We start from the raw sequence: 14361 nt of genomic DNA on the forward strand, positions 1-14361 counted from the left end.
AAGGAAGCAGGCCAGCTTACATCATGCATTTTTTGGCTCAATGAAAGCATAATCTAAATCCTGAAAAAGGTAGTCACTTATCACCACTTTTAAAAGTAGCTCATCAAGCAGTGCCTCTCTTCCCAGACTGTCTTGTTCTTCTTTACTCTGCTGACCACTGAATTACCACGAGGTAGAGTGGAAAAGACCCTGTGGCCATTTTACCCTTTGCTGCAATGAAGATGAACGACTTTGTCTTCGCAGATGGAGGAAAAGTGGGCTCAAAAAACATGGGAGGTTAGTGAGGAGGAAGGAGGGGTGAGAGGACAGCGGTGAGACTTCAGGATGTTTTGGAGTTTGCATGTGCAAGACATAAGGGACAGGAAGAAGGCTAACATCATCTTCCACCGGTAATTGAAAGCAGATCTGGTCGCTGACGGTTCCTGCCAGCAGCTAAAAAAAGAGAAAGAGAAGAAGAAACATGCGTCCGATCCCTTCACCTCAGCCCGCCTCCCCTTTTCTTTCTGCACAGAGTGCTGCGCTCTGAGCTCACCCAGAGACATTCAGTCCTTGTGGCTGGTTCCTGGAAACAAGAGAGGAACGAGTTTGGATTCCTTTTTCCTTTTTTGTAATTCGTCTTACACAGCTCAGCTGAAAGACCAGCCGCAGAGCCCCGGACTTGATTATATCCACATGAGTGCAAACATTTGTTTCTAATCCACTTTTATATAAGAAACTTCCAGTGGTGCCGGATGAATACATGCCCAGAGTTTCTGTGAAACCGTCTCGGATCACATATCCACACAGGATTTAAAGATTATACCTCACTTTAGATTCTATTTGTATGTAAATAAAATAAATTAAGGGGTAATTAGGGTTATTTCTTTCTAAAGACTTTCCCTTTTATTTTAACATCCATTTTAAGCTTTGACCTTGCTGTCTGGTTTAACTTTATTATATCTGTCTTTTATTATTTCCATACCCTTTATCTCCCTGTTTCTTTGTTTAGTTTGTTTGGTAAGTTCCAGACTCAGTCCTATTTTCCCATTCAAAGGCCTCTTGTAAAGTTGGGAAAACAACTGTAAAAGGTAATAACTGTGTCTGGTGTTTGAGTGGGGTTTGAGTCCCCACAGTGGGGTTTAGTCAAAGCATTTGCTTTTAATTTTAACACGTTTTAGTTATAACACTAACTGATTCAACTTTTTGTTATTTTCTCAAACGCCTAGACCTTTTTCACATTTCATCGCATTACAATTAAAAACTTCAATGTAATTTACATACTTCCATTTTGGGCACTGTTAACTAAAAAGTTAGCTGCACTAACCCAAAAAACACGATTCGCATTAGCTGTGCTAAAGCACTACACCAACATAGTATTTAGTGGAAGCTAACAGAAGTTATCTGGAGAACATAGAAAGATTTTTAAAAAATCAAACACATTAAATCTACTTATGGGTCTGAAGTTGTTGGAAGGAAATGATGCAGTAAAAATGAAAAAATACATAAATATAGAATTTTTATGACATTAACAGTAAAAAGTGTATAGTCAATACAAAGGTGCCAGAGGGATTAAATGCCCATGACATCTGTGATGAGTTGCAAATTTTAACTTTCCCTACCTTTTAGACTTTAGATTTTTCCTCGGTTTTGATTGTTGACAAAGCAAATTATTTCCACGGTTTCGACTCATGTTGTTAATTAATATGCTCTAGAAGGAGGACATTTGTCAGAAACGTGTTTGCAACCATAAAATCCAAAGTTTACTTCAACCAACAATTGCTGAAAACCAAAGAAGCATTTTGGATGCTTTTAAAGCACTAAAAAGTGGATCTTTACAACCCAGCCAACACTAAGCAAATTGAAGCAGCTGCTGACAGGTTCAAACGCTCCACAAGAACTAAGCAAATGACCCTTGAAGGGAGATTATTTTCATAGTGGTTACATGCAAATTTTTTTGAAATGGTTTTTATTTTTCACAAAAATACATCTTTAGGCTGACTTTTGACAACCTTTAGGCTTCTGTATCAGCCTTGATTTCTACATTTATTGATTTTTTTTAAATTTTTTTTTGCCACTTGTCCAAAAACACCTACAATTTTATTTAAGAGGAAACTCCAAAATATGCAGTATTTAACAAAGATAAACAGGAAAGTAGAATATTTTGGATTTGGTTTTTACAGCATTTACTCTGTCAAACATTGTCAACAACATTGATTTTGATGCTTTATTTTTATTTTGTTAAGCAAAGAAAACAAGTTACAACTTATACCTCTAGATCCCAAAAGAGCCCTTTTAATAAGTTTTGGATCTTTCCTGGCCTCAACCACATTGTTTTTGTTGCCAGCAACAGGCTTATTTAACTTTATTTAAGTTGGTTGGTTTTCCATCTCAAATTCAACTTAATTCATGTCAAAGTTAGTTTTTTAAACCTAAGAGCAGTGCACCAACTATCAAGCACGGTGGTGGCTGCATTACACTAGAATTTGTCTAACTGGCACTGGCATATTGCATATGTTGTTGTGTAATGAAAAAGGTTGGGTGACTCCAGATTTTTCAAATGTACTCAAGTCAACAGTATGAGGATGAAAAAGAGAAGACAGTAGGTTTATATCATAACTGATATCGTCATCATTATATCTCTCAATATTTTCGTCTAAAAGATGTTCTAACATTGTGTAGCCCTATAGGTGCAGGGAGATACATATTTTTACTTCTCAGTATGATTTTGATCTTATCTATTTGAGAAAATCCACAATAAAAGCAAAGCATAACACTTGAAGTTTGTTGCAAGACTATTCCTCTCTGCAAAAATAGTTTAAATGTATTATTAAAAACCTGTAATAAATTATTTCATTGCAGATTTACTGATAAATTTAACTTTTCTGTAGCTTTAAGTGGAGATTCTCTTATAATTTAGCAAAATTAACATAATTAATATTTCACAGCAATATTCTGTGCTATTCTTTTTAAATTTTACTCCAAATTTGCCGTTTTAGTCATAACTTCTATCCGTGTAGATCTGATTCCCAAACCTCTCTGCTGAATCCTGCTTCCTAGTACGTTTTTTCCTCTACTCCTGTTTTTATTCCATTTTCTCTCTGTCTGGGCTTTTAGATTAGTACTTTTGATTTGCTGGGTTGCGTCTGGTCCATCTCTCCGCCTGTCCCCTCTTCCTCCACACCCCGTGTCGCTCCGTGCATTTCTTTCCTTCTGGCTCAGAGCTGGCCATAAATCGTTCGGTATTTACAGTATGTGGCCAGATGCCAGGTTTCCATTAGGTGCTTCGCTCCCCGGAGACGGCGCCGGTGGCCTGGGATGTGTTACCTCTGTGGGCTGGTGGGGCGGAGGGAGGAGGAAGTCAAACAGATGGGAGGGGATAAAGTTATAAACCCTGGCATTTAGCATTTAGATCATGTGATCCAGAGCAAATGAGAGGACCAAGCTAAAACAAAAGAGATAAAATACATATAATTACAGCATACTTTGTTTCCATGGAGATAAACTTTCTGTTCATCTTTTAAATGGTGTTGATCAATCTTTAAGAAACAGGAAGCTGATACTAAATTTCACAGGTGGACTCTTTACCAACTGGCTGCATAAGATTTTATTTAGAAGTGTTTTAGTAAAGAGGTCTGAATTTTCTTATAGCTTCTGAATCCTAACCCTACTGTTGGAATGTTCTTTGATAACTTTGACTTTGTGTCTTGCATAAAAAGTGCTCAAATTTTATATTTTGTGGGGAGCTTTTAATTGGTGTTGTTTTTATTTCAGCCGTACAATCCTAAAGCAATCTGTGTCCCTTTAATCGTCCCATTAACCCCATCTTTGAATAGCATTTCCATTGCAATTTGATTTCTACTTTTATTAATTTTTTATTCCCTTGTGTTGAAATTCCTTCAAAATGTTATTTTTATTTCCAGGTAGTTAAAGGATTTTCTCATGAACAGTAAATCTATTATTTTGCATACAAAATAAAAAAAAACAGCCTAATGACTATGACTTCACAATTCCACAGAAAAGGAATAAAAATAAATGTCATAACATTCATGACTATTTGCTATGAATAGCGAGGACGGAAGATAATCATTGCATTCATAAATTAAATGACAAAATACGTGGTCCTACATGATATTTCTATGGTAATCCTTAATTAAGCTTCTTTTTGACATGAGGACCAATAGAGGCACTGTGAATATCTGGAATTGTCAGACCAAAGAAATAAATAAAATGTTGGTGTTTGTTTTAAGGAGAGAAACTTTTATCATTAAAACTGTCTTTAAAGACTTTAAAATTCAGAAAGGTGATTTTTATGTGTGGTGAGAACTCGAGTTAGTAATAAAATATATGATGACATATTGTTGTATATTTTATTTCCATGGGAGTCTATGAAGGAGCTTTTGTTTTATGTCCGAGGAACTCAAGGGGAGCATAAAATTTATTTATTTTATTTTGCCTTCATTTATGCAGATAAATCTAACTTATTTATAAGAGCCAACAACATGTTAAAACAGACTTTAGTCAGTACTAAACAAATTAACTAATAAAGTACAGCAGAAACTTAATGAAAAAATGAAGGTGCCACAAAGGGTTACAGTGGAAGTATGTATGTACAGTTAATCTAATCAGAAGGTACAGCATATCTGGGTTCCCCACCTGGATTTCATTTTGTTCTGACTTCAACTGACAAAAAAAAAACGAAAAAAAAAAACAATGAATAATTAAAGATCCATTTAAGGGAAACTATCTGATCGCTGACCTTCTTAGACGGCCTCGCTGACTCTCCTGCCAAACCTGATTCCTTCCGTTGCGTGTGTAATAAGATAAAGCCAAGTGTGGGAGGACAGAAAAGCAATGATGCTGAGATACAACAGATAACAAACAAGAAGAGCAGAGAGGATATGAGAGCAGATCAAACAGGATATGGAGCAGAGAGGCTGAGTGGATGGGCTGAATGTAGAGGAGGAGGTTAAAACAACTGTGAGTGGGACAAAACTGAACAGTACGGAAAGGAAAGAAGGAGGAATGTGAGACAGGAAGGGTAAAAAGAGACGTTAGCTGGTTTTGGATGAAGCTCTCTCCTGCTTATCTGCTTTATCTCCTCCGGTTGTTCTCCGCCGGACTCTCTCCTTCCTCTCCTCCCTCCCTCCTTCCTTCCATCTGTCAGACAGACAGCTGTTGGCAGCCTGGCTCTGTTGTTGTTCACTCCGTCCTGATTCAATCCAAGCCCTCGGTTCCTCCATCTCCCTCCAAATATGCTTTTATATTTCTCCTCTGCTCCATTCAGCCCACTCTTGGAGGAACTTGAGATTCCTTGCAGTTTACTCATGTGATCCCAAAGTTAAAAGAGGGCCTTTTATGGGTTACTTTAGAGCATTTCTGCGCACAAACAGAATTGGCTTTATTCGTCGCGTTTATTGTTGGTGATGGGTTTGCTTCAAACTGCCACAGATTAGCAGTGCATGAAGGACTGGAGTGCGTTTCAGCACATTATTGGAATGAAGATTATTTATTAGAGCTTGACCTCTTCCTGCTGCCTTCCTCCAATGTAAAACAGATTCATTTTCCTGATTGCATGTTTTTTGACCTCAGTGAACCTGCTGGATTCTGATTCTGTGAAATAATGCTCGTCTCTTCCACATCTGCTTCTCCATACACTACATCTGACTGTTTTGTTGGAATTGACTGTTGTTTATCATGTTCAAGATGTTGTTTTTTTATTACCATTTAAACAGTCTTTTCCTCTTTATTTCCACTATTCTAAATAGTTGTAATCCATTTTCTGACTTATTTACCAGATAATATCTCAAATAATGAGAAGCAGCACAATCTGGAACAAACTTCCAGAAAACTGCAAAGCAGCTGAAACCTTTTGTTTCTTTAAATCAAAGCTAAAAACTAATCTGTTTAGAGCTGCTTTTGATCACTGGAACATTGACCAACATATCTGATGTGCATTAATGATTCTGATGGTGGCACTCAACAAATGTAACGTTTATTACTGGTTTCTCATTTTGTGACTGTGTGATGTTTTCATGGCTGTTTTTTTATTATTATTATTTGTAAATTTTTGTGTTTTTAAAGCACTTTGAACGGCCTTGTTGCTGCAATGTGCTATACAAATAAACTTAACTGATTAATCATCTTGCATTTTGTTGAAGGCTTCCTTTGCTTCATCTGTGTAGGTGTGCTGGTCAGATGTTGGTGGGATGGCAGAGGTAAAGCTGAAACTGAAACAGGCCGTGGAGTGGCCCCTGAGGCACCCTGAGGCCTTTACCCGCATGGGGATCCAACCACCAAAAGGAGTCCTGCTGTATGGGCCGCCAGGCTGCTCCAAAACCATGATAGCCAAAGCCTTGGCTAATGAAAGTGGGCTCAACTTTCTGGCTATTAAAGTAAGTTTTCACCATTACATTAAAGTTTTTTTTGTTTTTTTTTCTGTCACTCTGGGTTGACCAAACGTTATCAAATTACTTTGCTGATTAGTCAAAATCAAAAATGGTACCAAAGCTTGCTGCTTTTCTCTTCTTTAATGGGATACATAAAAATGAAAACATAATGTTTTACAGATGTGCCTCTGCATATCATTTTCCTGATTGAATGTTCTGCCAAAACTGTGCAGATGAGTCAGCCATTAGTCTGAGGACCGATGATTTGTTGTGCTGTCTCTCAGTCTCTGTGTTTGCAGTTTAACATTCGTCATGCAAATTGTGTTGCTTTTCCTCCCTTAATCAGGTAATAGGGATTCTATCATCTATTTTGGGGAATTTACAGCATTTTAGTATGAAATATTCTCCTTCCATGTCTAGATTAAATAGTACCAGCATGCTGCATGTTTGTGACAGGAGGACATTAATTATATAAAATCAGTGGATTTTATTTTTGAGTTTGAAATGATCTTTATTCCGTTCCAGAGTGTAACTGTTGTGAAATAACCAGAAATTACGGTTGTAGAATATCCTTTCTGTTTCTTCTTAAACACACAAGTCTGCATATGCGAAATTCATTAAAAATGTGTTGCTGATATATCCTTAAAAGTGACTATGTGAAAGTTATGAAGTTGAGTCGTTTTGAAATCTTTGATTAAAAATTGATTGCTCAGAACTCCATTCCTCTTTCTCCCATTGCAGTCTGGATCAGCTTCTTGGTTAATTTAAAATCCGTTGTTGCTACATGTCTCATAAAAGTGTGGGTGACTTTACCAAACTATTACATCAATAACTTCATGAAAAAATTGGATTGCTGTCTGGTCTTGGGCCCCAAAGGAAAAAGGAACACAGCTGACCACCAGAGTAAGACACAGTTATAGGGGGAAAACCATCCTTGTGGTGGCCTGTAATAGCACACAGTGCAGTTTGTGAAGGGCATACTTAAAAAGTGAATGACAATGAGGAGAATAAGCATTTAGTGTACAAAAAATCTTTGAAACAAAGCATCCATAAATAAATTAAGAAATGCCTCAAGACGTGTGCATCGTTTTATTTACATTTATAAAAATTTGGCACATTTAGAAACTCCTTAAAATTTCAGATTAAATTAAAAAATCCCAGAGATGTTGATCCGGTGGTGATGATTTCCTAAAGAGCTGAAGGTGGTACAGCTGCAGAGAGTTTCTTCCTCTGACCCTTGACCCAATGTTTGTCCTCTCTCATTCATCACCCCGTCCTCTCTGCCAGCTCCCCCCTCGTTCAGGACATGTCGACAGATGTTGATTGATCGCCTTGTTGAATTGTTGACTGGTGAATATTTAGAAAAAGACAGGAAGTCCAGACAGAAGCTCTCAACTGGCATCATTAAGTCAGAAGCCAGTTCTGCCGTGACCTCCCTCCTTTTGTCTCAGTGAAGCAGGGTGATTTTTCTCCTATTTTCTCTACAATTCAATGAAATGTGCGATAGCTTCATGTTCATTTAATCTGCTCTAATCAAACTCTAGTTTGTTTGTCTAGAAAGTCTGGTTCATTTGGGGAGGTTAGAATGTGCAACCAAACTCTGATCTGGACCAAAAACCAAACTGTGGTCCAGCTAAAAACCAGCTGAAGTGAACTCTGGCGAGGTTTGAATGTATATGTGGATGCAAGCTCCAGAAGCAGGAAGCGGATTGTAGTGCAAAGTATTTTCTTGACAAATACAACCAAAACAAACGCAAAAGTTTAGAGCTAGCAGAAGAAATGACTCGTGGTCTTTTACCAACAACAAAAGAGAAGTCCTACAGCCACTAGAATGTGATGCTACTTAATTTTTGTTTACATTTTGTAAAGAAGGAAGTTCAGTTGCGCTGAATCATGAGCCACTGAAGGCTCATGATTCAGCGCCTCCACAGGTGAGGAGGGGAAGAGGTGTTTCAAATGGTTTGGTTGATTTGACACAATGCAGTGTGAAAGTGAACCGCAGCAGCTGGAAATATACCAATGTGGCAACTTTGGTCCTCAATCGAACCAAGTCTGCTGGACTATCATGTGTGAAAACACTCTTAGTCTTCTCTTAATATTTCAGAAGGTTGGAGCATCCACAGACAGAAATATTTGATTAGAAATAGAAACATGCACACAGCATTACATATAATCTACCATATTTATATTTATGAGGTGCTGTTCCACATAATTAGCCCTTGTTTTACACCAGACCCCAAAGCTTTATCTGACAGAAGCAAGCCGTTCCAGGTAAAGATTCCGCAGTGGTTCACAAAACTGTACATGTTTGCATTTCTGATGGGGCATGTAGATAAAATCTTAACGGTGGCTGCGGAGACTTGGTGACCAAAATGCTCACTCTCTGCTGCAGTGCTGCTTCAGCCTTTGTTTGTCTCAGTTCAAGTTGTTTTAAAGTTCTCATCTGTTACTCTGACTGTACATATGGGCATGTTTAGGTGTATAGTTACTTTTTTTACACCCACTTCCCAATTTCTGAAGATTTAACAAACATTTCTCTTGAAAATCATGTTTTCTTGTCTTTCCCATTTTGAAAGGTAGCTCAGATCATCTGGTATCTGGCTATGAGCTGAAATCCACAAATACGTGCGACCTCCTCTAAAGTTGCTTACAACTGCCTATTTTACAGTTCAAACATAAAAATGCCATAATTGCACAGCCAATCAGTGCCAAGGATTGGAAAATGAACGATGCTCCTGGATTGGTTGTTTTGCAAAAGCTGGCCAATAGGGTCACAAGTAGCGTATTTATTTAGCTGAAATGACTAATTTCAGCTTAACAAGCTGCATTTTAGATGTAATCTAAAATATTCAAGAATAAAAGAAAAATCAGAGAGTAAGCAAATTTTCCCAAATTAATTTGTGGTCACATTCCACAGAAAAATCCAACTTAAAAACGAATCCTGAAATGTTTTGGTTAGGTTGATGTCATAGCTATTGTTGGTCACCTATACGAAAAATCTATTAGTTTAATAAAATCTCTAGTTGAGGTGCCGCTAAGCGCGGAGGGCCCTGTGTTACTTAAACAAAGATTTGTGCTGTGAGGTTCTGCAGCCAGTTTAAAGTTATCACCAAGAGAATCTGCTCTTTGAAACGGGATAAAAAACATCCTGCCCCTGCTGCTGAAAGCCGCTCTCAACCATCTGCAATAACAGTATCAGATTTTTCCAGTGCGGCGGTTGCTTTGACACAGATACATTATCCTGATTTAAATGTGGATACTTTGAGGGCTCAGCCTATTTCCTCTGTGTAAAAAAGCCCTATTATCATCTTGTCAAATTCAGTTTCCTCCCTTCAGCCACTCAAACACACTCACAGTCGCACATGCATACCTGCTCGCCAACACACCCCCACACACACACGCACACACACCTCGTTTCTTGCCTGGTGTTTTTTAAAAGTCACCACATCCAAGCCTCAGCTCTACCAAGAAACGAGCAGCTTGGGAATAATGAGTCAACCTACACACTTACTGCAGGAGACAAAAGGGCTGGAAGTTAAGTGTCGTCTCGTCCATCAGCTAAGAGGCGATGAAAGAGTAGATTGCAGTGGAGGAAGTTCCTCTAACGACTGAGTGGATGTTTGTCTCTGAGAGAGGCAAACATCCAAGAGTTTAAAAGTTTAAAATATATAAAAAGAAGAAGTTGCAGAGAAGAAATTGTTAAGCTATGTTTGCAATCAAATGTGAAACCCCAACACATTTAAACAATTGTTGCTGAAATTTTCTGAGTTAATTAAGTTCATATTATTTATAAAATGGGTCATTTCACAACAGATGTCACAACAAGTCACTTTGGCCCAAAAACTTTATTCCAGTACAGCTAAGCAGGTGTTGAAGCAGAAAGGAGAATACCATAAATTCACTGAGCCAGGAGTACTTTCTATGGAGGAGAAACACAGTGTGTACACAGTGTTAATGCTGGTGAATCTCTTTCTCTGGCTTCATAAAAATAAGATACACAGTTGAACACAATCTCAGAACCTGGTGTACTTTCTATGATAGTTGTTTTCTGAACTTTTTGCAAGTTAACGCTCAGAGCTTCTCTATCCCAACTCTATCCATATATTTATATTAAAGAGACAAAGCTAAACATAGAAGCAAAGCTTTGCTCACAGCTCTATCCAACAGAAAGGCCAAACACAAAAGCACTTTACCAGGCGTACCTTCTATGTGAGGAAAAACTGAATAGTTTAATGTTTTTGATTAAAAGGAGGCCAAAGCAGAAAAATAATAGTTTTTACAACATATAAAAACAATTATGACAATTTATATAATAATTCTACAATTTCAATGCTACAACTGATTGCAGGACTCTCTTCATTAGACTATTGGAAGTCAGGTTTAGTAGCTGGCAAAAAGAAGATGATCTGTTCAGCACATTGTTCTGGTACCTTGGGTTCTGAAGAATTTTGTAGGACAATTAAACACTTTGGTCTCATAAGCTGCAGAGCATTTTCAAGGAACCCGATTCAGTTTCCAGAGCCCTCTCCTTTCTGATGGAGGAACTGCAGGACTCAATGCTTTTAATGCTTTGAACACTAGGTGCTGTTTTTAGGATCTACACCCTGTAGTGGTTCTATACGAAGGAGGTATGCCCTCCACTGGAAACCAGAAATGACAGATTTGGATTGGCTTGGGTCATCCTGTACAATGTTAACAGCAGACATAGCAGTAAGTTTCTGGGGAAATGTTTGTTCTGCTTCCCCCTCATTTTATTGTCCTCCTCTGTTATTTTTTTAAACAAAATTTGAAAAAAAAAAGCTTTCATCATTGGACTTGAAAGCCATGCAACAGCTTTGACAAATATGGCTGCAGGTTATATTTATGAAGCTGTTGTGAGCACAAACCTTCTATTTCATGCCTTAGATCTTCCCAAATATCTGATTTTATTTGATGTGCCTGAATGCATTCATAACAGGAGAAGTTGCACCATGGTGCGAGCAGATGTGCTACTTTAATGCTCACAGAGTGGAAAATGTGCATCTTTGCCAAGTGAGCCACATGTGTTACATACAAACATGAAACGGTACACAGCGTACAGTGAGCAGCGGAAAAATTTCACAGAAAGAGACAAAACACGTCCTGCTGTGCCGCACACTTGATGATCACCGTCTCTCTGTTTGATCTGCTGCGTTCAAGGAGCAGATGCTTCAGTTGTCACTCAGAATTTTACTTCTGGATTTTGGCCATTTAAAAAAAGACATGATTGTCTTTTGTCAAAGTCCTAATGTAGAAGAATTTTAGATTGTTTAAATTTATAATAACACAACCATACTTGTTAAGTTGTAGCTGTTATAAAATGAGTAACTCTGTTCTACATAAATTATTCTTTCAGGGTCCTGAATTACTGAGCAAGTATGTTGGGGAGTCTGAAAGAGCAGTTCGAGAGGTAAGTTCTTTAAACCTTCCTTACAGTGCCCTGCAAAAGTATTCACACCCTTTTATTATGTTCCAACCAAAGACTTCAATTTATTTTTTGGGGATTTTATGTTCAATTCAGTTCAAATCAGGTTTTGATATTTATGTAGTGCAATTTCACAACAAATGTCATCTCAAGGAACTTTGCAAAAAGAAAAAATAATTATTTCAATATTTCAATGCAGTCACATTGTCAAAGAGTAAATTAAACTCAGTTTATTATTCAAATTAGTTTAAAACGTTTGCTGTCTAAGGAAACCCAGCAGATCCCTTTGAATCATTGACTTGCAGTTTTCACTCCTGGATGAACGCATAGCAACAATCATTTGGGTTGGGTCATTGATGTATGCATGTAGCGACAGTGGAAAGGAAAAAGTCCCCTTTAACAAGAAGAAACCTCCACCAGAACCAGAGCATGGCTTAATACAAATGTTGTCTGTGAGCAGACACACAGACACAAACAAAAGAAACAGAAGAAATAAACCAGAAAGGCATCACAGCCAAACTGAATACCAGACCAGGTGTAGCTTCTATAAAGAGAGATATAACAGAGAAAACATAAAGTTAACAGTTGAAATAACAGCAGATAATGTGAATTTGGGGAGTAGTGGAAGACAAAAGTGAGAAAAAGTGATCAGTTTGTCCTCCAGCAGCCTAAGATCATAGCAGCGTAGCTACAGAGATAGCTCAGTATACTCAACTCCTTAGAATGAGGCCTGAAAGAGATAGAACTGCTATCAGATATGTTGATGCTTTGTGCATCAAGAAACTTTTTTCTGCAGATTTTTTTTGCAAAATATCTCCATCGCTGGCAGAAATAACTGGCAGAAGTTACCAGGAAGTAAGGGATAATGTATAAGTAAAGTATCACAGGGTGATTTACAGATTGATTTTGTATAAAAACTGGAAAAGAATCTTTGTTTTAGTAAATTATTACATGTTTAGTTTACAGTTAAAATGAAAAACTTTTTTAACTCGAGTGTTTGTGTTCATTTGGCAGAAAGTTTTAAAAACATTTGATAAGGAGGCCAGTCCTGTCTTAAAAAGTTCCTCTTCAATTTCAGATGATGGGCTGAATTTAGCTCTTTGAGATGTTTAAATCTTGGGATAACGTTTTTGTTCCGTAACCTGTTATAACCCATCCAGAATGTTCTTCTTGACCCATCTGCTGGGTTCCTTGGTCTTCCTGAAACAGGTTCTTCACTGATGTTCTTTAAAGAACCTCTGAAGCCTGAAACAGATGATCTGGATTTACGAGGCTAAATTTAACACAGGCAAAAGTTTTTACTGGATTTATTTATTTACATATTTTCAGATTTTTATTTTTATTTTTATTTTTGCAGTGTGTACTTTATGTTGGTCCATCAAATAAAAGGCTAATAAAATTAGATTTTAACCTGACTACATTCAGAACAGTTTACTGGGTCTGAATACTTTTTTTAGTGGTGTGTTTGACTATTTTTATACACCAAAATCCTTCCTGATCATTGTGTTCCCAAACTGAATTGTGGAGCCCTGACGGGTTCAGTTCTGACGTCCTAAAGGACGACCTGCGGTGTGATTTCTGAGGTTAATGACGGCTGTATTTCCTCTTCATGTTTGTGTCTCGGCTGATTCATCTGTCCTGTTAAACATTTGTCCTGCTTCTGCCTCTTCCGTTGTTGCTGACGCTGCTCGCAGGTGTTTCGGAAAGCAAGGGCCGTCGCTCCCTCCATCGTCTTCTTTGATGAGATCGATGCTCTGGCCAGCGAAAGAGGAAGGTACAGTTTGTCCTTTCTCGGTATTCCTTTAAAAAGAATAATCTCAAACAGCTTCTTCCCGTTTGTGTGACAGATTCATAATCATGTCGGCGGTCAATGTTAATTATGCGACTACCGCCTCTCTCCTCTGACATCTCACTGTGATTCATGCATGATAGAAGGAACAAACATCCGAAACAGTCTGCATGAATGCACCGGTTCCCATGCAGTGTTTGCAGAGTTGTGTGGCTTTTCACCAGAAGAGAACACAGAACAGAGTGTTGTCCGGAGGAGTTTCAGTGGGATGGCACAGGGAACATCTGTGGCTTGAAGGAAAGAGACTGGGGGTAGGGGGGTAGAGGACATGGACCGGAGGCACACAAACATTTCATTGTGCTCTTTCACGGCAGATGGGGAAGGCCAAATATGCAGCGTGCTTCCTGCTAAACCAGGGAAAGATGACATTTGCAGGATGGAGCTGAGAAAAGGGCAGCAGGCCTTATAACCAGTTAGTTCACCACACATTTTTCGTCATCAGTGACAGGTTGCGCTTTAATTTAACTTTGTCTACAGGTATCAGCTGAAATCAATCAGTCAAGTTTTTTTGTAAAACACATTTCAGCAACAAATTAGCTGAAAAAACAAAAATAAAAAGTCAATTGAGAATTGAGGAACCAGTAATAAACATTACATTTTGTCGAGTGCCATAATCAAAATCATCCATATACAGTACATCATATATGTTGGTTAATGTTCCATTTTTTAAGGTTCAAAAGCAGCTCTAAACAGGTGAGTTTTTA

At 38.0% G+C, this 14361-nt stretch overlaps 1 protein-coding gene across 1 annotated transcript in view; it reads left to right on the forward strand.

Annotated features, from left to right (window-relative positions):
• Positions 1-14361, forward strand: part of spata5 (spermatogenesis associated 5) — a 115758-nt gene that overhangs the window by 20333 nt on the left and 81064 nt on the right. The window contains 3 exon segments of the mRNA XM_005807803.3: positions 6162-6371; positions 11740-11793; positions 13503-13582. Coding sequence (XP_005807860.2) covers positions 6162-6371; positions 11740-11793; positions 13503-13582 — 344 coding nt within the window.

This window comes from Xiphophorus maculatus, chromosome 23 (assembly GCF_002775205.1).
Source record: "Xiphophorus maculatus strain JP 163 A chromosome 23, X_maculatus-5.0-male, whole genome shotgun sequence".
NCBI classification, from domain to species: domain Eukaryota; kingdom Metazoa; phylum Chordata; class Actinopteri; order Cyprinodontiformes; family Poeciliidae; genus Xiphophorus; species Xiphophorus maculatus.